We start from the raw sequence: 26,642 nt of genomic DNA, 5'->3' as shown, positions 1-26,642 counted from the left end.
GGGGGCGGGTCTGTCCCACAATTTTCCTGTTGAGTGTCTATACTTTCATGATTAGTTATCTCCATCCGCGGTTTCTTTGCAGGGACTCTTTGAAGCCACTTGTCACCACAGGGGCTGACTCAGTGGAAACTGAATCGTTTGGGCCTCAAATCCACCCAGCTGGCACCTGTACACCACAATATATAGCAATGGGCTGAATGGAAAGAAAAGGCCAACGTAGCCACCATAGATCTGTCTGCATGGTGGGGCTCCCACTGTCTGTGGTGAACGCACTTTGTGGACATGAAGTGCCCTGTCTGACTTATAGGCCGAGGGCGCACATCAGGGTTGAACTATATATTATTAAATATATTTAGTTAAAAATTAAGTAGAAGTAGATACACTAATATTTTCCTCCTGCACTTTGGAGATTATAGCTGGAGAAATTAATAGGTTCTGAGCTAACATGTAAGTCATTCTGCTGTCACTCCTCAGCCTGCCACCTTCCATGACAGGGTGCTCAGCACCACCCCAAAGCAGTTGTCAATTTTAGAAAATTCTTTTGTATATTGAGCTGACAACTGCCCTGGTGACTCCCCCAAGGCCTTGACCCCTCCCTCTCGGTTCACAGTCATACCTGGTCCCCCTCTGACTAGTAGGAGTAGCCTTGCAGAGACTTGGGGACAGTGACCAGATTTGTCCATGTGATACTCATCCCTAGGCTGGGTGTCCTGTTCCTCCAGCTACTTCTTTTGGGTGTGGCCTCTGTACCCCTCACATCCTCTGGATTCTGTTGGTCTGTCCAGGCCATATTCTGTGCAGGACCCAGGAGTGAACCCAGAATGGAGGATGAGGGTGGTGGGAGGTGAGTCACCTTCCTCCCTAGACTCTATGCTTCTGTTAATATGACCCAGTGGTTGTGCACTTACTATGTGCAGCTTTGCTCTGTAGCTACGTCACCTTGTTGGCTGATGTTGCCAGTTTAACGACCAGTGGTTGTGCACCTACTATGTGCTAGACACCAAGCTCAGTGCTTTTGCTAATATTTACCTACCATTAAGACTGACTTTTAAAAATCCTTGATCTTTCTATTTGAACAGCCTCCAAGCTGGGCCCACCTGTGGTCTCTCTGCACAACTGTTATTTCAGAACTTGGGCATCACATGTAATTTTGTCCCTTTCACAATCCTATCTCAGCCTAGAACTCCTTAGGGGCAGCCCCAGGCCCTGACTGCATCCTCGGGTATGCTGTGGCCACAAGGTCCATGCCGTTTGTGCTCAGCTGGCTGGGCAGTGTGAGTGGTTATCCCACCATTAAACTGCCTGGACTGACTTGGGACAAAACAGTGGACAAGGTGGAAATGCTGGCATCTTCCTTCTTTCTCTCTGTGAGGTCCCCTCATACCTGGATTTTGTCTTCAGATCTGAGTTCATATCCAGACTCCTTGCTGTGTGGCCTTGGGCAAGTCCCTTTCCCCTTCTGGGCCTCAGTTGTGATCTCCTGGATGCAACGCTGTGGAATTCTACCTTGGGGAGGGGGAGAGAGTGCCAAGCCTGAGGATCTGGGGGTGTGGGGAGGATCTGGGTGGGCCTGGGGCAGAAAGGGGCGGGTAGTGAACAAGTGGAAGATTTTGTAACAGGAAGAGGGAGATGCAGAGAAACTTCGCAGGCCTGAGCATTTCTTTAAGCTCTCAAGTTCAGCACTTCATGACTTCTTTTTATGCAGCGCTTTCTCTAAGCCAGGGGCTAGGACACCGTAGGGAGCAAGAAAAACATGATTCCTACTCTCAGGCAGCTCAGAACCCTTTCCATCTCAATCCTTACAGCAACCCTGCCAGACACCAACACTATTCCCATTTACAGATCAGGAAACTGAGGCTTAGAGAGGTAAAGTGATTCTCCCAAAGTCACAGCTGGGAGGTGAAGCGGTGAAACGGCTCTGCTAGACCCCATTGCAGGAGTGGCTCAATCAGGACACTGCTCAGAACTGTGTTCTGGCCAAGGCATGATAATGTCACCACGTCCTTTCCTACCCACAACCCAATTTGAGCTCTAAAACCTTTAGTGAGTGACATTAGTCCCTGTTTAATGGATGAGGAAAAGGACCTAGAGAAGGGAAGTGATACATCTGAGGGCCCATGTTGGGTTAGGGGCTGTGCCAGGCCCAGGCTCTCGGTCTCATGACAGCTGGACTCAGTTTCCTCCCCCAGCCTTTACCCAGCCCCTCCTCTGAGACAGACTCTGAGGGTATCTGAGAGGATATGCCGCCCACACCTCCAGATTCTGGAGCTGATGAAAAGACCATTTCTGTTCCATGCCCCTGGGTTCCCAGAGTCTGTTTTTGATTCAGTTCCCTCCCAAACAGTCCTGATCGAGGGATGGAGGAACTCTGGACCCAGGAGGTTGGCACCATATAAAGTGGGCAATGAGAATGCCCAGGCCTGGATTCTAGGATGGAGAGGCTGACCCCAGGCATATCAGGGATTGAACCAGATGGCATTTCCCAAAGCTGTACTGACACGTTGAACTGCATAACGGAGAAGAGGACTATGCTCTTGTGTAGTTTTGGGAAGAACTGGATTTAAAAAAGCAAAAGAGCTTTCTCTCCTGTAGGCCTTCTTAGAGCATTTAATATGCTATTAAACATCATGGAGTTCCAAGAGGGTGCTATGAAAGGCAATGTTGCCTAACCTCATTTGAACATAAAATCCCCCTTTTTTGGAGCATTTCAAGGCCACAAAATAGGTGCATGCTGTTCTGGGCCCTCTTACAGGTCATGTCAAGCTCAAGACCCAAAGGTCTTTGCTGATTGGATGGATTAATCTTGATGGCTTTAATTGGAGGGGAGCATTAGTATCTTACAATGTCAGGGCTGGAAGAACGTGTAAAGCCCAACTATCTTCACAGCTGGGGAAACAGGTCCAGGAGAACCCAGCAGTGTTTGGAGATGGGAGGCCAGAGCAGACCAGCCATTTGGGATACTATTGTAACATTCAGGGGGAAGGCTCTGGTGGTCTGAGAGACCACATTCTGCCTAGCATATGGTGCACTTGTTAACAGTACAGATTTCTCTGAGTCACACCTAACCCCAACCTTCCTCCCAACACCAGATCCCTGAGTAAAAACTTTCAAAAGAGAGAGTCCTGGGAATGTGCACTGTCAACAGTAGGCTCCCAGGGAAATCTGATCATTAACCAAATTTGGGAGACATTGTACATGAGAAAGGGGAGGGGAAACTCTCATTTATTAAGTGCCAATATTCTAGGCGTGTTATACACACCATATCATTTAATCCCCACAACACTCTGGAAGATAGATATTAATATCTCATTTTACAGATGGAAAAACTGAGGCCGAGAGGAGTCAGTTAAGGGGCAGGGATAAGAACATGGTAAGGTTGGTTCCAAAGCCCTCACTCACCTTCCAGGTTCTCTTGGAATGGAGGCAGTGGGAGCAGAGAAACCAGACCTTCTGGAAGGAGAAATGGGCAGGGTCAGGCTTTGGCTGGCTGGGGAGGAAGGAGTTGGGGTCTCCTTCCTGCCTTGGGAACATGGGGGCCCAGGAACATTGTGGAGTGGTAGAGGGAAGCTGGTTAAGGAAGGAAGATGACCAGCATTTACAGGGCTGCAGCTGTGTCAGGCACAGGGGTAAGAGGTTGTGGTAGGTGGAACGACGGCCCCCCAAAATACCTACATCCTAATCCCTGCAAACTGTGAATGTGTTACATGCAAAGGAATTAAAGTTGCAGATAGAGTTAAGGTTGCTAATCAGCTGACCTTAAATAGGGATGGTCTAGGTGGGCCAAATGTAATCAACAAGGATTCTTAAATATGGAAGAGGGGGCAACAGTCACAGGTCAGAGCGATGCCATGTGAGGACTTGACCTGACATTGCTGGCTTTGAAGGTGGAAGAAGCGGCGACAAGCCAAGGAATGGGGGCAGCCTTCAGAAGCTGAAAAAAGCAATGAAAAAATAAGAAGGGGAAAAACAGCAAGGAAACAGATTTTTCCATTAGAACCTCCGGAAAGCCCTGTCAACATCTGGACTTCTAACCCATAGCACCGTGAAATACTGTTTTTGTTGTTTTAAGCCACTCACTTTATGGGAATTTGTTACAGAAGCCATAGCAAACCAGCGAGAAGCTGAGCCAGGTCTGATACGGTCTCTGTCCTCAGCAGGTGTACAAGTCTCTCGGGTGAGGGCTGTTGGGCAACTGCTGCTTGGGTGGTTACAATGCTGGGGACAATGGAAAAGAAGGCTGCAGAAACCCAGAAGGTCCTCTACCCAGACTGGAGTTCAGACACCACACCTCATATGGGGGAGGCCTTGGGGCCCCTGCTTACGTCCCATTCCAGAGCTGGAGTGGTGTCTGTGCACCCGTCTGTCCCACCAGCCCTGCTCGGCTGTGCAAGCAGCTCAGGCTCTGCCCACACACTCGTCTCAACTAAAGTGCTTTGGCTGAAGGTCACAGAAACCACCTCAGGCTATGAAAAAAGGACTTTCTTGGGAGGACATGGGGGCTCTCACAGAACAGAGGGAATGGTGAGGAAGAAGATACTGTGGCCAGGGAGCAGGACCGAGAGCACAGCCTCTCCAGGGCATGCTGACTTAGGGCTTTGGGCCACTCACGTCACAAGTCAGGTTCCTGGAGGAGAGCGTGATGGTCCAGCTTGTGCAAAGGGCAGCGACCACTCCAGAGTTCCCACATAAAAGGGGAGTAGGGAGGGGTGCAATCATTTCAGGGGGTGCTGGTTTTGGAGCTGGGTCTGCCTGGCAAGCATCTGCTGGAAGTTGGGTGTGGCTTGCTTGGGGTGGCTGGGGAAGCTGAAGGAGCTTAAGAGAGCATGAAGTTGCTCCCAAGCCTCTGCCCCTGGCCTCGTGCCCATCTCTCAGTCAGGGAGGGTTTGGCACCTCGAGGGCCACTCCCAAGATGTTGTCTGCTGGGGGTTGGATTTCTCAAAACAAAATCCCGTGTCATCGCCAAAAGACGGGGCTCCGATGCCAGGTGGGCAACAGCAGCAAGCGTCCCCCGGTTCCCCTCTGCACCCGCCCAGCTGCTCCAGCATCCCCACCCTAGCTCCCACCCCAGCTCCCACCTGGGTTGCTTCTGCGAGCTTGCCTATGTTTCTGGCTCAAGGGCACATTCCTCCCAGGCCACCTGCAGGAAAACTTGGCCATCATTAGCCTGGCATTCAAGGCCCAGGACAATCTTCCCCCACCTCGCTGGCTCCCACCCCTTCGACTAAATCTTTGATCCCACTCTGCCCTTTGCTACCTGTTGAAATCCAACTCAACCCTGGTTTTCTCAGCCCCCTTGTTCAAGAAGGGACTTTGAGAAAAGATAAACAGCCCCTGGATGGAGAGACAGAGTTCTAGAAACAGCCTTGCGCTGAGTTGCTACGTGGCCTTGTGCAAGTTCATTTCCATTTATGGGCCTCAGTTTCCCCATCTGTAAGGATGGGAGAGTGCCTTGAGGCTGAGAAGGCTTGGTGTGCCCTCATAGCTCTCCCACCCTGGGCCCAGGCCCTTGTGACAGCAGGAGCTCAGGAAGCCTGGGCTGAGCTGAATCCAGCTGAGCAAGACCTGTGGGTGCAGAGGCCCTGCCACCACCAGTGACTCAGCAGGGCTGGGCATTTTGGAGAAAAGTGCCAGAAAGCCAGTCATTTCATTTCCTTGTAGGAGCAGCCTCAGGTGTGGGGCTGCCTGAGTGGGGTGCCTCGAGGCCTCTAACCAGGGGCCAGCTGGGGAATGGGAACCCTCTGTAGGGGTGGGGGCTGGATTCCAGTCCACCTTGGACAAGTCACTTTGTCCACCCGACCCTCATCTCTTCCCATGGAGAAGAGGACTCCTCAGGTGCAGTGAGATCACTGGCAACGCCTTCACTGTTCCAGCTCCCCAGGGTCAGTCTTGGCTCAAGGGAAGTCACTTGCTGTGAACTTTAGATTTTACTTTTTGTGTTTTTTGGTGCTGGCCAGTATGGGGATCTGAACCCTTGACCTTGGTGTTGCAACACTGCGCTCTAACCAGCTGAGCTCATTCGCCAGCCCCTAACTTGAGGTTTTAGGGTCTCCTCCAGCGATCCCTCCGCCAGTGCCTGATTTCCCAGCACTAGCACTGTGTCCCTGTGTGTTAGGCATTGCCCTGCAGGTTGATCTTTGGTTTTTAAAAATTTTAAAATTCTTTTTATACTTTCTCAGATAGAAAAATGGGTGGAAGAGGGATGGGGAAAACATATTAGAGGTAGGAACTGGGCTACCTCAGGTCCTACCTCTGTGATGGCTCCATTTTCCCCTTCTGATGGACCAGTGTGTTGAAGAACTGCCTGAGGAAGTTCCCTCGGCTATGAGGCCACTTACTCAGGGCTCCACCAGCGGCTAAATATAAGCCAAATGGGCATCATTTGCATAACACTCTGATGACTGTTAGTGACCTCTTTCCTGGGGCTAATGACAGGGGCCTGGGAAGAGGTGCCAACATCTTTAGTCTCCCAACAGACTATCATTGCTCAACAACTTGTTAGCTATGGGGTCCTAGGTAAGTTTCCTAGCTTCTCTGTGCCTCAATATTTTTACCTATAAAATGGGCATGACCACAGTGACCCCTGCTAGGGCCGTGGTGAGGAACATGTGAGTTGGTGCATGCCAACGTTTAGAACGTTGCCTGGCAGACACTAAATGCTTATAACTGCCTGTTATCCTCCTCCTTCCCACCCCCTTCATTTTTGCTTTGTTCCTGGCCATATAGAGGATACAGGTGACACAGACATGAATCAGCCCTTGCCCTGACTTTGGCTGGGCTCATGATCTGGTGGAAGAGTCTAACCCTGGGTGTGTTAGACCCTCTGCTGAGCCCTGGGCAGAGACCTGAAGGTGGCTAGGAACAGTGCCCTCTAGAGCTGTACATCAAGGCATCCTACCTTCAGGAAGAAGAATCTGGTGCAAGCCAGAGCTCGCTGAGGCTCAGGACAGAAATGTACTGAGAGACAGCGTGGGAGTGCTCTCTGGGCACCCCCAGATCCCATTCCTGTGTAGAGCTATTTCCTGCCAACTGCTTCCTGTGTGAGCCATGGCCCCTTGCCTCTGTGTCTTTGCACATACTGTCCCCTCTGGTCCTTCCAGACCAGCATCCTCTCCTTCAGGAACTTTCCCTGACTGACCCTGGTCTGATTTGGCCTCTAGGCTCCTACGACCCCCTGGTCTACCTTGAAAGTCCTGAGGACAATCTACAACTTGTTCACCACAATGTCCCCAGTGTTAGCACATGGCAGGTGCTCAATTAATGTACAAACATAGAAGACAGGGTGGATTAGTCAGAACTCTGTTCAGCTGCAAATGCCAAACATCCTGACTATAGAGGCATAAACAAAAAGGAGGTTTATTTTTCTCAAATAACAAGAAAACAGGCAGTTTCTGGCAGTGGCTCAGAGCTCAGCAATGTCTCTGCATTTGTTTTCATTTTTCTTCATCGTCACAAGATGGCCACTGTAGCTCCTGCCATCACGTTCATGCTCAAGGAAAGAGGTAAGATGCAGCACCCACCATCAGCATCTTTTGCCAGGAGAAGCAAAACCTTTCCCAGGATCCTGGCCAACTTCCACTCATTTCTCACTTGGCCCAAACCAGGTCACATGGCCACCCCCAGCTGCAAGGGAGGCTAAGAAAACAAGTATCTACCCTGGACCAGAAGAACAAAATTGTAATTTTGTTAGCAAGAAAATCAAGGATGGTAGAGGGAGGGGTGTTATGGGCATGGGGATAGGCGTGGTGGCTATCAGTCAGGCAACTAGTGGAAGGCTTCATGAAGAAGTAGTTTTTGACCTGTGCCTAGAAGGTCAGATACAATTTTGACACTAGGAAAGAGTGGTGTAGGGCCGAAAATGCTGTGTGTGACCGGGACTTTAGAGTGGTGGAGAGAGCTAGAGCAGGAAGGAGATGGGACCAGAGAGCTCATGGCTTGGCTAACTTTGGTAAGAGTATATTTGACATCAGCCAGCAGCTTTCTTTCCCACATATGGCTCTAAATCTCTTGCATTACTCTACCTAAAATTCCACCATTAGAGATTATCTCAAGCAAGTGAACATATACTGGTCACCTACTGTGTGCAAAGAAATATAAATATACCCTGGAGGCTTACGGTTATCAGTCACTCACACCTTGATATAAATTAGTTTTTTTTTTTTTTTTTTTTTGTCGTTTTTTCGTGACCGGCACTCAGCCAGTGAGTGCACCGGTCAGTCCTATATAGGATCCGAACCCGCGGCGGGAGCGTCGCCGCGCTGCTAGCGCAGCACTCTACCAAGTGCACCACGGGCTCGGCCCATGATATAAATTAGTTTTACTGGCTAGTAGCTTCCTAATGCTCAACTAAATTCTGCTCAGAGAGATGAGAATTTTTATTCTGGAAAAGGGTAATTGATCTGGGGCCTGGGAGACGGGATAAGCAGGGCTAGGCTGAACGTGTGAGGGTGACAGGAAGTCTGTAGAGGAGGAAACTCACATTCCTGGAGCTCCTGCTAAGGGCTGTCCTGCCATTTACACAGCAATCCTATGAGGTAAGCACTATTAGGAAACTGAGGCACAGCCAGAGGTTAAGTAACTTGCCCAAGCTTTCACAACTAGAAGTGTCAGAGACAGTATTCTAACCCAGGCAGTCTGACTCTGATACACAAGGAAGGACACTGCCTTGCTAAGGTACTATGGTAGATTTTCTAGACCAGTAGTTCTCAATTGGGGGTGATTTTTGCCCTCCAGGGGACATTTGGCAATGTATGGAGACTTTTTTTTTTTTTTTAAAGATGACCAGTAAGGGGATCTTAACCCTTGACTTGGTGTTGTCAACACCACGTTCTCCCAAGTGAGCTAACTGGCCATCCCTATATAGGGATCTGAACCCGTGGCCTTGGTGTTATCAGCACCACGCTCTCCGAAGTAAGCCACAGGCCAGCCCTTGGAGACATTTTCAATTCTCAAAACTGGAAGGGGGGCAACCTTCTACAGCCATCTAGGAAGGAGGCTGCTAAACATCTTACAATGCACATGACAGTGAAGATTATCCAGTCCCAAATGTCGGTAGCACTGAGGTTCAGAAACCCCAGTCCAAGTGAGCCAGAGAGGCCTCCTCTCAGGGCAGAAGTCAGAATGAGTTCTGAATCTTGGCTAAGCTGCTGTAACAAAGAGACCCAGAACATGGTGGCTCAAACAAGAGAGAAGCTTACCTCCTGTGCACACAGAGGTCCAGGAGGGCAGGCGGCTCTGTGCAGGAGGCCTTGTGGGGCCTGGGTTCCTTTGCCTTCTTGTCCAGCCTCTCCCTGGATGTTGGCTTTGTTTGCAGGATTGACATTGGTTCACCACCCCCAGCTCTGTGTTTCTGCATTCAGGACGCAGGAAAGAGGAAGCAGAGGGCAGACGGAAGTTGATATATCCAGAGCTGGAACCAGGCCGAACTAGAGGTGAGAACCGATTGTCAAACTTTCAGGAATTTTGAGAGCCAGTTGTTAAATACACCATTATTAAAAATAAAAGTATACAAACATATAATTAGGTAAATTATATTAAAAACAAAGGTAATAAGCACTCAAAATATATCACTTCCTAATTTATTTTACTATGTTCTGCTATCATCTGTGCACTTGAGATTATTCACATTTATTGTATCTTATGGTGCAAACACTACATCATGTTATGTGCTCCTGTGGGTCTCTTCCCAACTGTGCTAGGTGACATCACAATGGAATCTTGAAATCAGTCACAGTGGGAGTCTTTACACCGCAGAAATCAGTAAACTTTACATATCACAGCTCGTTTGTTTTGTTGATCGTCTAAATCTAAGAAAGTGATTAAGAAAATGTTAATAACGCAGATTAAACCTAAAACTGTACTGTACCCATAACATTTACATTGTGAATAGCACAAAAAATTGAGAAGATATTCTTTCAAAATTTGTTTTTTTTTTTTTTTTTGTCGTTTTTTCGTGACCGGCACTCAGCCGGTCAGTCCTATATAGGATCCGAACCCGCGGCGGGAGCGTCGCCGCGCTGCCAGCGCAGCACTCTACCAGGTGCGCCACGGGCTCGGCCCTATTCTTTCAAAATTTGAAAAGGATTGTTCAGTCCAGCAAAGTTGCTCACATCACTGACAGACGAGTGAAGTTCCAGCACGTCTTTGCTGTCTCCCTTTTGTCTTGCCTGTCAATGTAAAAGAAGATAGCAGCCAGCATTCTCACAGGGAGTACTCACGTTCATCAGTGATGCGAACAACTTCTTTGCTGAATTTGGTAGTAATCAAACAAGTATTTGTAGTCTGATTTTGTGACACTATTGTTGGCGATAGAATTATAAAAACCGATAGTGGATTTTGCAAGAAACACCAAGTTGCACTGAAGTTAAAGGTGCATGGAATTCACAATAAAGAGTCCTGTATGTTTTCTTATTTGTAAACTGCGTGCTACACATTCTTTACATGAGTTAAATGTATAACAAACCTATGTGTGTGTATACATATATGTGTATGCACTCCCCCGTCCCCAGAGCCACTAAACATTTCTCAGCACACCACTGCACATATCCCATCCACTCACATTCCATTGGCAAGAATGTAGTCACATGGCTGTTCCTGGCTCAAGGGATTCTGGGAAGCATAGTCTCTAGCTGTGTGGTCATGTGCCCAACTAAAATCAAGGCTGTTGGGGAGCAGCCCCACCATGGCAGCTACATGTATTTTCCCAGGGGAGAGCACCAGCTCACTGAGGTTAGTCATTTGGATTTTCCACGGTCACAGTTATGGTCTTCTCGTGGCCTCACCTGAAGGCCTGCCTCTAGAGTTAGCTCCAGCTCTTCTCGGGAACTCAGGAAAGCACAGAGTATGGTGCCCTGAAGGGTCAGATTTCCAAATCTTGTTCTGAACTTTCAAGCACCTGCTTCCTGCCCTCACTTTCACTGCTTACATCCGTAATCCTGACAGGCACTTCCAGCCCAACTCAACTGCAGCTGTGAGCAGTGCTGTGCCCCAGACCTATGGTTTGGGTGGATTAAATAGAATATGGGCTCTGGAGTTCCAACTCATGCAACTCACCTCATCTCTTTGAGCCTCGGCTTTCTCTTCCGTAGAATGGGATGATAAATCTCACCCTGCACGATTATTGTAAGGGTCAAATGAGACAATCTTTTGGAAAGATGTTTTGTTGTCCATAAGCTTCAATTCAAATGTGAGGAGTAATTAATCCCAATTCCTACCTGACTGGTTTGTGATCAGGTTCAGATGGAATTATGGACACATAAGCCTTTTGTAAAACTGTTAAGCACTGTACCTACATAAGGTGGCATGTTACATTTTTAAGCAATGAAAAATTATTGATTATTTTATTATAGCAAAAGCAATAATGTTAGAAACTTAGGAAATGTAAAGTAAAAACTACGAAAATTAAAATATCCATATTACCACCCAGAGATAACCACTATTTGTATTTTAATATAGCTCCAACAATTTTCAACTCTTGGCCTTGTTTGGTTTTTTGAGACCCCCTTCTACTTCTTCCAGCTTCCCAGCAAGATTATTTTGAGGCAAATCCTCATAAACATTTCAGCACTTATCTTTAAATTTAAGGATAGTTTCAATAAATATGACACCAATATAAATATCACACCTAAAAAAATAAGTTTTTAATATTATCAAAACATAATCATTATTCAGATTTCCCTAACTGTGTATTTCTTTTTTTGTAAGTTGTTTTTCTTATTCCTTTGAATATTGGGTGTTTGTCTTTTTAATTTATCAGCTGAACTCTTTATATATTAAGGACATTAACTAAGGTATTATTAATTACTTATTGTTAGTCTTCCAGGGCAAGCCATGGAGACTTCAGGATCCTCCTCCCAGCCTCAAGACAACAGTCGAGTCCACAGAGAAACAGAAGATCTGGACCGTATGTTTGCATTCTCAGAGCCCAGGGGCAGGGCCACCCAAGAGGTGAAGTCCAGCGGTAAGGGGGGTGGAGGTGGGGCCCAGAAGGAGACCCTGCTCTGCTCATGTGGCACAGTGGCTCAAATCACAGCTGAAACAGGAAGTAGTGGTTTTACACACATGCACACACACATATGTGCTTGGTCTAGTCCGTTCCCCAGCACTTTCTAGCTGTGGGGACCCTCTGTTGTGCCCCAAATCTCAAGGAGTCTCTGGTGGTTTGAGCTGGCCCTAGGGAGAATCCCCAGAAGGTGGGAAGGGTCCTGTGTAGCACTAGAATGGGAGATGGGAAGGTTTAGGGCTTGATAAGATCTCTGTAATTTACAGAGAATCCTAAATTGGCAACTACTACACAGAGTCCAGTGGTCTCTGGGCAGGGCAGGGGGCTTAGAAGCCTCTTTTCTGGGGTCCATATTCAGAGAAATCTCTGCCTTGGGCCTTCCTAAAAGGCCCTGGGTCTCTGAGAACTTTCCATTGGCTCAAGCATAGATGTTTGGGAAGATAATTCAGTCCCTCCTGGCTCCACACGTACAAGTAGACCCCTGGGGAGACTCTGGTGGTCCCTGTGGTGGGAAGGGCGGGAAACACCCATCCCCTTGCCTACATGTGCCTCCCAGACAAGCAAGATGGGAAGACCGGACCCTTTTCCCAAGAAGAGCATGAGAGAGACAAGTCCTCCTCCTCCTCCTCCTCCTCCTCTTCCTCCTCCTCCTCGTCTTCGTCCTCGTCCTCCTCAGGTATAGCAAAGATTTAAAAACATGTAAATGTGTATATCACAATATTATTCAAGAAAGACATTTACATGGAAAAACAATCCCCCATACTTCAAGTAATTGAGGTACTGGGTACTTCAATGCTGTTTTTCCACATTCCCTGCTAGAGTCCATCTGTCTATACATGTCCTTGTACGCACTTGTAATGGATTGTATAGACGATTTTGTCCTCCATTGAAATCTTTGCTGTCTCATCCTATGCATTTTGCCATGTTCTCCTGTAATATCTTTGCAGCCATTTTTAATGCTTATCAAACAGCCCCTCAAGCAAAGCAGCATGCAGGTTAATTAGGGGCACTGCAGTGTCACAGTCAAAACATCTGTTGTAGGTTCAAATGCTATCTTTGCCACTAACTAGCTATGTGTCCTTGACTAAACTGCTTAACCCCTGTATGCCTATTGATGATACCAATAGGCAATACCTCACTGGCGTATTATAAGGATTCAATTCTTTATACATGTAAGTCTTTGCACCTCGTACATAGCAAAAGCTCTAAAAATAACTTAGTATTAAGATTTCCCCTGTTCCAGGCTTATTATGCTCATGAACATCTTTGTGCAAAAGCTTTCACTTCTTAAATTTTTTGTATAAATCATGTCCCAAGTTTCCATTTTTTGACACTTACAAAAAAAAGAAAAGAAAAAGAAAGGCTGGCTGGTTAGCTCAGTGTTTAGAGTGTGAGGTCTAGGGTTCAATCCCTGTACTGTCCAGTCACCAAAACAAAACAAACAAACAAAACCCAAAAAGAAACTTACTATAAAAAGAAGGCAAGGACACACACAAAAAAGAAAAAAAAAAAAAAAAAATAGAAAAGAGATCATGTCCTAAATACTGATTCCCCACAAGTACTTTTGTGGGTTTAGGTGAATGACATCTCCAAAAGGGACTTGATTACAAACTACCACATTATTCTCCAAGAGACAGCAGAATGTTCTTTAATTTTTATCCTTTTAATTCAAAATGTAATGCTGAATGTACAGCAGCAGCAGCAGCATCGAAGTCCTGTTCCGAGCCCTTGATATGTAATAACTCAATTAATTCTCACAGCAACCCACTGAGGAAGGTTCCGTTAGTATTTCATTTTACAGGTGAGGAGACTGAGGCACAGAGAGGCTAACTGACCTGATGTGAGAGGGCTTAATAACCAACTTGGATTCCCTGAAGGTCTTTCTAGGACTGGGGAAGATAAAGTGTTGGGCTCTGGTCTACCCCTCCCCAACCAGAGCTCCTGCACTTTGATGTTTTACATTGTGGGCTTGGGTTTAAGATTTTTATTTGGTGAAATGTTACCTGGGCTAAAAGAAAAAGGCTCATAAAACCCTGGTCGCAAGTCCTCATGTTTCAAATGATGAGACCAAGGCTCAAGGCCACAAAATCAATGCTTATTTCAGCAGACAGAGGAGGGAGACAGGTTGGTGGGTCCAATGGGTCTGTTTGTAGCCAGTCTCCTCACAGGACTGGAAAGGAGCTGCCTCCCTTATAAACAAACAAACAAACAAACAAACACCCCACCACCTACCAGGTTTAGTTCTGGAAGAAGAGCTTCTAGAGGCGGGCTGTTGCCTGTCTCTTTGTTTCTTCTCCTTGGGCAGGAGGGAATGTTCTGTCCTCTGATTCTGTTGGATCCTCAAAGGATGCTGCTCCCCACAAATATTCTCCCCCAAATGTGGCCATAAGCCCCTTCCCTGGGGTCTCCATAGCACACATGGGACAGGCTGTAATTAGCAAAACTGAACATGAAGAAAAAGCAACAGGAAAACACACATGGAGTCCTAGAAGTGCAGAGACAGACTGACATTTAGGATCCTGGTCCTCAAGCCTGCCGTGGCTGACCTGCTGCTAGAACTCAGACCCTGCCCCTTCTGCAGGCTCAGAGTGTAACCCACAAGCCAAAAAGCCCCAAGCCTGGGTGGCTCCCTACAGCCTCATCTTCCTCACACGCAGGACCCTGATTCACACACTGGCATCCAGTGTCTCGCTCCCTACGTGCCTTTTTATTTTTAAGGTATCCTGTTATTTTTAAATGAGTTTTCCAGTGGTAAAAGATGATACATAGGCACATTGCAGAAAATATAAAGCATATACAGAAATAGAAAGAAGAGAAAAAAATCACCCATTGCCTCATCACCAGAGATAATCACCAGAAACCTATTAGTGTATTCACTCATGTTTATTCAGTAAATGTTTACTGAGCACCACCTACATGCCAGCCTCTGCAATGGCTACTGGGGGCACTAGCAATAAACAGTGAGTCTTCCTGCCATGGTTAATTTTTTTCAAGTAATTGAATTATAGAGAATATACTATAATTGTTCTCATTTAAACAGCATATGCTCTGTAATACCTTTCATAAAAAGTTTATATTATAGATATATCATAGAGAAAGCTAAAATAACGTTCATTCACATGTTGATGGAGTTGACCCTAGCTGATAGAATTTGAGTAATTTTTGCTTTCTTAATTTTCTGTATTGTTTGACATTTTGCCACATGCATTATCTCTGTAACAATGAAATGTCTTTTTTTTTTTTTTTTGCATTGGTGGATATTTGTAAAATATAGAAGGGAAGAAAATAGAAATCACCCCAAATTTTATCTCTTGAGAGAAATACCACTGTTGTTATTTTGATGTACTTCCTGATACCTCTCTCTCCTGTATCTAGCTGAAGTCACATATGCACTGATTTTTAAGCACAATTAACTTGGCTTCTTCATTTATTTATTTTTCACCAGCCTCCATAAAAAAAAAAAAACTCCCCAAAATCCCTCGACCCTAGTATTAGAATACCACGTTCTAACCAATTGAGCTACTTGCCAGCCCAGTTTCCTGGGTTTTTTAAATTTATCCGTGATTGACCAGGAGGTCCCCAAGCACGCTGAGGGACACTCAGAATTTCTAGGGCCATCTTGGTCATTCTTTGGACCTGGAGTCAGAAACTCCTAGACTTGAATTCTTGGAATGCTGACCTGGCCAGGAGCACAAATGACTTGATCAAGCTCCTGCTCCATGCTGGGCGTCCCCGAGAGGTGGAGGACCCAGGCCACATCCTCAGGTTGTGGATGGAGAGACGAGCATCACGGGACCCCTGGCACTCATGTCCACTGAGTCAAGCACAGACAGCTGGTGCTATAGAAATCCCAGAGGGGGGAGGGCAAGGTCGGTGTGAGTTGGGCAGTTGGAAAAGGCTTTCTACAGGAGGTGTGACATCAGCTGAACCTTCATGACAAGGTGAAACCCCTGCAGTTGGTGGGGGGAAACCATGTCGATAATGACACCTCACAGGACCTCGTCTTGTCTTCAGGAAAGCCTTATGAAGTAGACAAGGCAGCAGCAGAAACATTCAGTAGACATGAAACCAACAGAAACACTAAGTGATTTGTCCAAGGTCACGCAGAAAGTTAGTGGCAGGCCTCCCACTCCCAGTCTCCAAAGCAGAGCTCTTTCCTCCAATCACACTCTTCACGTAGACTAGATTCTGAGAACGAGCAACAGAAGGAATGGACTGCTGGCTCGTTCCAGGCTGAGGTTCTCCTACAGCTTGTATTTGTTCCCTGCAGGCAGCAGTGATGAGGACCAGCACCCCAGAGTAACTGCAAAACGTCGCCGGAGCCTGGGGGCTGGACGCCCCCACAGGGACAGCTCACCCGGTAGGCAACAGGCCCTGCCATTTTCCATACTTGGCTCACTGTGGAGTTTCTCAGCGTGACCCAGCTTGTCGTGGGAAGACGTTCCTCACAGCATTGTCTATAGCAGGGCAGAAATAGGAAATCACCTAATGTCCCACAGCAGTGAAGTAGATCAGTGATCCTGGTTATACGTCTGTTCTTCATCAGACTCTGAAGTGATAAAGATGTCAAATCACATAATTAATTTGATCCCATATGTACTTAGTAAAAATTCACACATATACGGTTATAAAAGAGACTGGAAGGAAAAATGTCAAAATGTTAATAGTGGTTATCTCTGGATGGTGAAATTATGAGTGATTTTTATTTTCTCTTTTTTGAACTGTCCTGTACTATAAATAGTTTACAATAAACATGTTTTGTTTTTACAACAAAAATGAAATGATTTTTGTAAAAAAAAAAAAAAAGAAAGAAAGAAAAATAAACAATGAATTTTGTGGGAAGAATAGGGAAAGAGCCTGAATTAATAGCACAGAACCTGGCAGCCATGAGTTCATTACTAAATGCTGCCCATAGAGCTGGAGCTGAGCTCTGGGTTCTATTTCTGGAGATAAAAATTATTTGTTTTTTTTTTTTTTTTTGAAAAGATGACCGGTAAGGGGATCTTAACCCTTGACCTGGTGTTGTCAGCACCACGCTCAGCCAGTGAGCCAACCGGCCATCCCTATATGGGATCCTAACCCGTGGCCTTGGTGTTATCAGCACCACACTCTCCTGAGTGAGCCACGGGCCGGCCCATAAAATTATTTGGAATGCAGGCTTTGGTGACAGACCTGGTGGAGTTGCCCCTTACTGGCTATGTGACTTTGGGAGAATAATTTAAGTTTTTGATCCCCAGTTTCCTTATCTGTGTAATGGGTAGGGATAGGTACCAAATACCTTCTTCTTAGGATTTCCATGAAGATCAAGTGAAACATTAAATACAAATTACTAAGCAATTTGTTTGGCAGCAATAAATAAAAAGAAAAAGATATATAAATTACTTACTACAATGTTGGTACATAGCAGTGATCAATAAATGACAACTATCAGTATTATTGACCTTTAGCAAGACCCAGGTCAGGCCCCAATTCTTTCTTAGTAAACTGAACTCGGTCACCTCTGCAGGTGCTGGGGGAGTTCGACTGTGTAAAGGGAAAGCACTTGTAAGGCCATCTTGCCTCTTGACAGTTCCCCACCTCACCCCAGTGCAAAGACTGTGTCACTTTTTAAGGCTTCAGACCCATGGGAAATGGAAGTGGCCCTGGGTCATGGTGCCTGCGGAGAGCTGACTAAGGGATTTTGTCTCCACCCAGGTGCGGGGCATGGGGAGCCTGATGTTTGGAAGAATGAGCTTCAACTCTATGGAGGTAACTGGTTTTCCAGTGGCTTTGGAGAAAAGAGTATTAGACTAAGGGCATGAGGACTCAGGGCTTCGTTGGGCAGAAACAAGGTTATGAGGGGGTTTCATGAGCTGAAAAGTGCCAGGCAAATACAGGAGATGTGGTGATGTGAACACTGGCGGGTGGGAATGGGGGTATTTTCTTCCGTGATTAGACTGTCTTGAGGAAATCCTGCATTCTCTTCTGAGCTGTAACCTTGACTTGCAGGATGACCTTGAGGAGTCACCCAATCTTTCTGGGCCTCAGCTTCCCAACCAGCAAAGTGGGACATGATCAATGCCCCTTCTCTTGGAATACTGGGTTGTTTAAGCATGAGAGGAAAAAATTACGGATCTGATCTCTACAGCTCTCATTTTATGGAATAATAGTTTCTAAGCACCCTGATTACTGCAGTGAGGAGGAATAAATAATATGGAACTTTGGCTGGTAGCCCTGTGATAAAGTGGTGGACTATGTGGTAATGCTAAACAGCTCGACCGATGCACACCAGATAAGAAAGCCTGCTTAGCTTTGTTTAGTCCAGCATTTCCAAAACCTACTTAATCTCCTAACTCCTGGTAATAACCCAGGAAAAACAGTAGAAAACCCTTATGAATACAATAATAAAAAAAGACTGATATGTTATGCATCAAAATATGACCATGTCAAATCTCAACTGATATTTTATATATATGTATATATGACTAGTGACTGCCTCTGGGTGGTAGAATAGTGGGGAATCTTTCCAGTGTTTTATTTGCTTATCTGCATTTTCTGATTTTCCTTTTCTTTCTTTCTTTCTTTTTTTTTTTTTTACAAAAACAATTATTACTTGGTTTAGAAAAAAGTTTTTAACTACTCAAGTAGTTTAAGAAAGGTTTCACTGTGTGCAAAATAATAGAAAATGGGTGCAGCCTGTGGCTCACTTGGGAGAGTGTGGTGCTGATAGCCCCAAGGCCACGGGTTCGGATCCCTATATAGGGATGACCGGTTAGCTCACTTGGGAGAGCGTGGTGCTGACAACACCAAGTTAGGGGTTAAGATCCCCTTACTGGTGATCAAAAAAAAAAAAAAAAAAAATAATAGAAACTGTTGTTTCCATGTATTTTAAAATATTTTTTTCATCATAGAAATAATTTATATTCACTGAAGAAAATGCGAATATAGTCAGTTACTTGTGAATTACTATCCCTTTCTGAAGGCATCTGAGGTGCTTCATAAATCACACTGTTTGAGTCTCATTTCATGTAGTTTTTGGTGTGTTCCTTGTACTCTCAGTACTGGCCACTCTGGTCACTTTGCTGAAGACAGTTCAGTGTGCTGAGTGTCTATTCACGTTCTCAGCACCCCCCTCTGGTATTTGTGTCCTGGGGCTGCCCTGAAGGACAGGTGGTGAGGGATGTCGGGGTCCCACCTGCTCTTGAGGGGATGAAAGTAACAGGCTAGGAGAGAGGTCACCAGGGAACTAGAATGGCGAATAACTAGCAGATGGTGAATAAGGTGGGAAGGTCACCCAAGACCAGATTGATGGGGAGACTGCAGCTCAGGGCAGGTTTATAGGGCTCAACTCATTCTCAGCAGCCCAGAGAAGTGGCTCAACACTCAGGGTGGGGGGCCACAGCTTCTGGTGTACAACCCAGCTTGGCTCCCATGCCCTCTGGGCCTGATGGGGCTAGGGCCACTTGGCTAGATTCATCACCTGCATCTGGATAGGTTTGAGCAGACAGGTTGCAAACTGGTGGCCTGTGTGCATAGATGTGTTTGATCTGGCTCATAGACTGTTTTTTAAAAATTATGATTGTTAATATATTTCATCAAATTTACAACCCACATTTTTTCACATTTGAACATCTCCAAAATCAGGATGCATCTTAAAACCACTGGCAACTTACAATTATATTTGCTGGGGTTTTCCTGACGTAGTAGCACATAATCTCACATTTCACAAACGATGGTGTCTTTGATTTGTGAAATGTGTGAGTTACCAACCTTTTTTATAATCAGGAAGTTTACATTAAAGCCTGGCCTCTTGTGGGAAATTGAAAGACCTGGAAGACCAGGCTGGTGATCCTACAGCAGCATTCTGTGGCTGGTGGGTGGTGGCTGCCCCTTTAGTAGGAGCAGAAATGCTCCCCACCTGGCCACTACGGATCAAGTGGAAAATCTCTGAGCAGGATCCACCTTCTCCCCACCCAGAGGATCATGGGTAGGTGATCACTGATTTTCCTTCTGTGCAGATGCCTCTGGAGAGCTGGCTCCCTCTGGGGAATCAGGTGAGTGTCCAGTTAGGGGAGAGGGGTCATTGGTGCTGATGTTAAGCAAAGTCTGGGCATCACCTCTTCCCCATGAGAGCTAGCTACTGTCAGGGTGCACAGCGGTGAGAAATGGGAACCCAAATCCTCTTGGGGCCTGGGGCTCTGACCCAGCTTCAGCAAGCAGGCAGTGATGGCTGCAGCAGAAGCAGGAAGCCAGTGATTAGAAAGTGGGTCCACCCAATAGACAAGAAGATTACAACTAGCCGTGGACAGATAGGAAGATCCCTGGGGGCTGGAGAATTCAACGGGGGCATTTTCTTACATCACCTGTAGCCTCCCCCAGGGTGGGGGCACCTGCTAAGGACCCCAAGCTGGCCTGAGCACTAACATTGAGTTTCTCATTTCCAGGACTCCGAAGAAGAGGCTCTGACCCAGCAAATGGTAAATATGCAGCTCAAAGAGAGCAGGAGGCAGCCTGGATTCCAGAGGGTGGGAGAGCATCACAGGCAGCCCGGTGGTGGTGATGGGGGCGTCAGTCCCAGCACTGATGCCATCACCAGCCAGTGTCACTGTGAATCAGGAAAGGACCTCCAGCACGGGGGAAATGGAACCAAACACAGACTCAGGCCTGTGGAGGGAGGAGGGGCCATGGGGGTCCCAAGAACAGCCACCCCACCTTCACGATTTTGCTCGGCTGGTCCGGCAGTAAGTGCTCTCTGACCCAGGAAGGAGCACCCAGGAGGTCAAATCTTGGTGAGGCAGGGAAGAGAAAATCCCCCCTGATCTCCTGTGTCAAAGTTAAACTTTGGTCTCTCTCTTGTTCCTAAGGAGAAGTGGAGGCCTCTCAGCTAAGAAGACTGAACATAAAGAAAGATGGTAAGGAAAGTGGTTCCAGAGCTGCTTCCACCTGTCTGGTCCAGATTTCTATGGGTAAAAGGCAGCTGGTGGCCTAGAACAATAAACACAGCCCACCTCTGTTCTGTGCCCTGCAGTTTGCAAACTCCTCCACTTAGAATCACCTTGAGAAGGTGGTAGATTCCCATTTTGCAGATTTAGAAACTGAGGCTCAAGTTTGGGGAGTGGCCTTACGGCTAATGAGTGGTACAGTCTGGGATTGAACCCTGGTCCTATGGTCTTTCTGCTATACCTGAAGTCAGGAGGATGATAAATGCCCTCCAGGCCTTGTGGCCAGGGTGAGGAGCTGGTAGTGGGCCATGAGGTCAGATTAGACCAGACTCCAGAGAAGGAGCGATGGGAGCCAGAGGGGTCACCTCTGCTCCAGGCCTGGAATCGGTGGGGACTTCAGGAAGGAAGGTGAGGGCAGGAGGGGAGACTACGGCTTTTTGATTTTAAAGACGGCAGCTGTTCTAGAAACATCTTGAGTTGTTATTAAGCCCCACTTTGAGGGAGTGGGCAACCTGGGCCGCAGACCCTTTCTCTGCCTCTGCCCAGCTGGATGAAACGGAATGCTGTTTAACTTTCCCAGGTAATAGAAGGAGGCTCCCTGGACTAAAACTGAGATTCTCAAAGTGCAGGCCATGTCCAAGCTGCCGAAGGACACGGCACTGTGACCCACAGCGAGGGGACCCCGTCTCGCGCCCTGGGCCCGCCCTGTCCCCACCGCCCTGTCCCCCAGGGACACCTGGGCAGCGCAGGGATGTCTTGGTCTCGTTTCGTCTGCCGTATTTGTTTTTAAGACAGGAGATCCTAGTTTTCCATTTACTGTTGTGATATAAGCTTCCTCTTAAAGAAAACGTATGAAAGGACAGAAGGAAACTGTGTAGAGAACACGTGAAGGGAGGCTTAGCACAGACGGTCCCTGGATCAGCAGGAAACTGAGGGTGGTGCGCGGCACTCCATAGAAACGGCGACAGGCGACACCACCAGGGCGGTGGGTGGGAGACCGGAGTCTGGGAAGGACTGGGCCGGAACGTCCCCGGAGGTCCCTTCCTGCTCGAGCACGACCTCCCGACCTCCTCGCGTCGTCCCCGGCTGTCCCCCTCGCGCGGCTCACACCGCGCACGCGCACCCTGCCTGCTCGCTGAGTCCTGCGCGTCGGCTCTGCAAGGCACAGCTCAGACTCTTGTTCCTCCAAGTCCTCCTGGACAGCCCGGCCACGATGACTTCCGAACTTTTATGACATATTTTTTAGGAGGCTGGCCGGCTTGGGGATCTGAACCCGTAATCCTGGTGTTATAAGGCTGTGCTCTAATCAACTGAGCTAACCGGACAGCCCCTATGACATCTTAACGACAGCCTAAAATCCCACAGTGTGTGTACGGTAGTGACTGACGTACCCTCCTCCAATTGATGGACATTTGAGTTGTTTCTGATTTTTTTTACTCTTTCAGGCTATATGGTCCTACCCCTCCAGTCCTCTATTTGATCTTACATTGTGTTGCTATTGCTTTTTTTTTTTTTAAACCCTTGTATTTTCTAAATACTTATTCGTCAAAAACAAAAACAAAAACAAAACTGGGAAACAGATCCAGGGAGAAACTGTTGGGAACTTATTTTGCATTTCAGAAAAGTCGGGTGAGGAAGAGGGAGAAGGAAAGTTCTCTAACCCTGCTCACTCCCAGGTTTTCCCATCTCTGAAGAGACCTAAGCTGGACATTTTTAAAAACAGTATGGCTAGTTCTGCATAATGTACTTTTTTCCTAAAGGATAAACTGACTTTAGAAGCCAAGAATGTTCTAGAAATAATCATTTTGATTTTCCCCAGAAACAAAAACAAAACAAACAGAAATGTCCTCTTTGCCTTACATTCACTTGTCTTCAAAATGTCCCTTGATAGGGGTGATGCCCAGCGTCTCATCACCTCATACCATTTACAAAGCACTTTCCCGTGCACCCCCCATGCATCCTCACTATGGTGTGCAGGCTGCTCTCCTGGTTTTAGCGATGAGAACACTGAGGCTCAGGGGGGTCAGGACACTTGTCCAAGGCCTCACAGCACATCAGTGGCCAAACTGGACTGAACTGGGGCACATTCCCCTAACCTTGATGCTCTACTCAAGGGTGCCTGCCTCCCCAGGGAACCAGCTCTGATTGTCCTTTTTTTTCTTTCTTAAAATCTGTTTTCATCCCCTCTAATCACAGCCATATGATGGGGTTAAAGCCACCGAGAAAGCAAGAAAGTTGCGTTCTCTCCCTACATGGCCCCCACATGCCTGGCAAAGTGCAGGGGTGCCCTTTTACAGACCTCCCCTGAATTCCTGCCCTGGGCACACACCCTGCCTCTCAGCTCCTCTCCATGCCCGTTAACTCTGTAAACCCACCAAACCTGCAATACCACTTCCAAGCACCAGCCCCACAGGAATAGGTTCGCAAGTGCATGAAGATTCTCATGTAGTGATTTTGGCACAGCATCGGTGGGAACAGAAAATAACCGGACAACTCTAGGTTCATCAGTGGGGGCCCAGTTGAATCAAGTAGGGTAAATTCATACCACAGAACACTGTACAGCCATAAGAAAAAACAGGACAGATCTATGTGCTCTGAGGTGGAAAGATGGTCTTGATCTATTGATGAGGGGAAAAAAGCAAATTATAGAGTAGCAGATATATAGATTAACCCCATTTTTGTTTTAAAAATGTGCATATATATGCCTGAAAATGTTCTGCCAATCACTATTCACCTTTAAGAAGTGGGATTAGGGAGAAAGGGGCAAACTGAAACTTTTAATTTTAAACCTGACATATTTGCATTTTCTACGATTGTGCTAACATCGATCCAACAAATGAAGTGTTGAGCACTTCTGCGAGCCCGCTGCTGCTCCGGCTGCTGGGGGCAGCGCAGGGAACGAGACCGACTGAAATCCTTGCCCAACATGGAGCTGACATCCTGGGGGGTTTGGTGGGGATAGGGAAATACAGAATATATGTAGAAATGAAAATATAAGCTGAAAGGTGATGAGTGTTATAAAAATAATAAAGTGAGGTGGGGCGGGTCTTGGGGTGCTGTGTTAGTTTTGGCAGCATATCTGAACAAAGTTACATTTGAGCAGAGACTTTTTGTAATTAAAAAAGAGAGAGAGAAAGAAGCAAACAGTAATTCCCCACCTCTGCCTTTGCAGATGAGTTTTTCCATTTCATCCTCCTCTGCTTTGCCATCGGGGCCTTGCTGGTGTGTTATCACTATTACTCAGGTGAGGGGTCTGGGCCTTGGGAATGGGGGAGGGGGATGACCGGGGCCAGGGACCTGCAGGCTGACCTTTCTCTCCCTTGCTGCCCTCCCAGACTGGCTCATGTCCCTTGGGGTTGGCCTGCTCACGTTTGCCTCCCTGGAGACCGTTGGCATCTACTTTGGGCTGGGTAAGCCGTCCCCCACCCCTGCCACACACACACAGCCCCGTTTCTTGGAGGGGTGGTAGCTGGACCAGACTTACATGCTTGCCAAGGGCCAAAAAGTCACAACCTAAACATTTTTAAAAATTCCCTTATGCTCGTATTTTCTTCCTGACCACTTTCAAGGTCGACGTGAGGTCACTGGCAAAACCCAATGGAAAAACTGGGCAGCTCCATGAAAAATGTAACAGAATCAGTTTAAAGTGGCAAACAAATCGAACTAGCCAGATACCAAACACCATGGTTAATGGGGTTGGGTACTGAATTCGCTGAGTTTCTTGTCACTATTATTGCTGTTTATGGTGGTTGTTTTTCATAATAATAACTCTAGTTCTATTAGCTAGGCTTAACCTGCTGCCTGAAATCCCACCATTAGAGCTTCGTTTGTGTGGGGGAGGCCTTTGTCCGTGGGAGGACATGTGGGAGAGTCTGACCTCGTACCCCTCGAGGGGACACAGCCTCACTCACCTCTCTCCTCGTTTCTCGGCAGTGTACCGGATCCACAGCGTCCTGCACGGCTTCATCCCCCTCTTTCAGAAGTTTAGGCTGATGGGTAAGTTTTAAATTCTTCCTATGTTCACTTTCTCTCTCCCTATCGTGGCCTTCTGTTTCAAAAAAGGCTTAGCATACAGGAAAGAGCACAGGTCTGGAAGCAGGGGGCCTGGGTCCTTCCTCTGCCAATTTATGAGCTCTGTGACACTGGACAGGGCCTGTGTCTTCCTTTAGCCTCAGTTTCCTCAACTGAAAAATGGGTGTAATAATCCCTACTGCACAGGGTGTTGTGAAAGTCAAGTGAGGAATGCATGTGAAAGGCCTTACGTGTGAACCTCTATAGAAAAGCAGGGGCCTGACTGTTCCTTGTTCTCTCACAGAACTTTACTATCCCATAGACACCATCTTTTCTACAGTTGCATTTGCCTAATAGCAACTGGGGAAGTGGCCTTTAGTAATCTCACACTCGACTGATGAGGAAACTGAGGCTTGCAGTGGTAGAGTGACTTGCCCAGAGTCACATAGCTAGAGTGGCTGGCTTGGGCTGCAGGACATTCTCCTTGACCAGCAGCTCTGTCCCTACCATTATGCCTCAGGATGGGAAGGCCAGGTAGCTGTGTGTCTCTGTGCTAAGGAAATATCTGTCTCCTTTAGTCCATTTAATTAATAAAGGAGAAGTTAGTTGCTATGACTGTGGGTCGTGGAGGCCTGTGGCTTCTGGGTGACTACATCATGCCAGCTGGGAATGGTATTTGGGCATCTGCTTTCAGCATCCCATGCCACGCTACCGGCTTTGCCTTCTAGGTTTCAGGAAGACCGACTGAGGCCACTGCCAGGTGGACAGCTGAGCCCCACTTTGACCAATACTGTATGCTCTGAGTCCACGAGGACAGACGAACGTTCTGGGAGACACACGAGAAGCCAAGCCAGAGCAATAAAGAAAGCACTTTTCCTTCCATGTGGTCTGAGTATTGGCCCCAGCACAGGCCGGTGTTCCACTTGGGCAGCATTAGCATGCTGTCCAGCTGCTGGGATGGAAGGCAGAGGGAGGGTAGGGGGCTGAATCCTTCATAGCACCTGGATAAGCAGGAAGACTGGGATGTCACTGCTCTCAGGAGACAGCAAGAGACCCCGGTCCCTGTGAGCTGCAATCTGTCTGGGCTTGGGTTTCAGGCTATTCTGGTGGGGCTCTCAGGTCCTACAGAACCATCCTGGACACACAGTCCACTGCCCTGAGCATGGTCCCCTGGGGTGAACCTGATGCACGTAAGATGTTGGGGACTAAAGCCACAGCATCTGGGCATCTCCCCTGAGCCCCATCGCCCAGTGACAGCCCCTGCCTTGGACATCATCATGATTCAAATAAACGCTCTCTTCCCTGAACTAAAAAGAGTCGGCTAAATATTCCTTTAGTGTTCTCAAGCACAAGAATGCATTTGGGGATCTCCTCTGAACCCATCTAGTCAGGGTGGGCAGCCTGTCCACTGGATAAAGTATAAAAGGGATGAGTGTAAAGCTGCTCACTTCAGGCCCAAGTCTTCATCGTACAGGCTTGGAGCAGGAGATGGGGCCTTGCAAAATTCCTGTGAACGATATGTGGGGATATGGAGGCTGGCCCGCTGGCTCAGTTGGTTAGAGTGTGGTGTTATTACACCGAGGTCAAGGATTTGGATCCCTGGTTGACCATAACTTGATAGCTGGAAGATGTCCGGGTGACTCAGGGCCTTCCTGATATCAACTTCACAGAATAGTCTCTGGGGGCTGGAGGAACTTGCTGACCTTTAGGGA

General features: G+C 47.2%; 1 protein-coding gene across 5 annotated transcripts in view; it reads left to right on the top strand.

The window, feature by feature from the left end:
• The window catches only part of TMEM40 (transmembrane protein 40), a 31,798-nt gene extending 5,570 nt beyond the window's left edge, over positions 1–26,228 (top strand). For 2 of the 5 annotated variants that reach the window (XM_063114815.1, XM_063114814.1), the window contains exons 2-13: positions 9,311–9,428; positions 11,811–11,899; positions 12,555–12,674; positions 16,269–16,358; positions 17,693–17,746; positions 19,996–20,031; positions 20,422–20,454; positions 20,842–20,889; positions 24,092–24,163; positions 24,255–24,329; positions 24,853–24,915; positions 25,659–26,228. In XM_063114815.1, the coding sequence (XP_062970885.1) occupies positions 11,827–11,899; positions 12,555–12,674; positions 16,269–16,358; positions 17,693–17,746; positions 19,996–20,031; positions 20,422–20,454; positions 20,842–20,889; positions 24,092–24,163; positions 24,255–24,329; positions 24,853–24,915; positions 25,659–25,678 (684 nt within the window). In that variant the 5' untranslated portion in view covers positions 9,311–9,428; positions 11,811–11,826 and the 3' untranslated portion in view covers positions 25,679–26,228. The remainder of the gene's footprint in view (positions 1–9,310; positions 9,429–11,810; positions 11,900–12,554; positions 12,675–16,268; positions 16,359–17,692; positions 17,747–19,995; positions 20,032–20,421; positions 20,455–20,841; positions 20,890–24,091; positions 24,164–24,254; positions 24,330–24,852; positions 24,916–25,658) is intronic. The other 3 variants (XM_063114816.1, XM_063114818.1, XM_063114817.1) reach the window with 3 other exon arrangements.
• Positions 26,229–26,642: the final 414 nt, after the last annotated feature.

Source organism: Cynocephalus volans, chromosome 11 (genome assembly GCF_027409185.1).
Source record: "Cynocephalus volans isolate mCynVol1 chromosome 11, mCynVol1.pri, whole genome shotgun sequence".
In the NCBI taxonomy this organism is placed as follows: Eukaryota; Metazoa; Chordata; class Mammalia; order Dermoptera; family Cynocephalidae; genus Cynocephalus; species Cynocephalus volans.
Note: the sequence above shows the minus strand (reverse complement) of the source record. Positions and strands in the feature narration are given on the sequence as shown.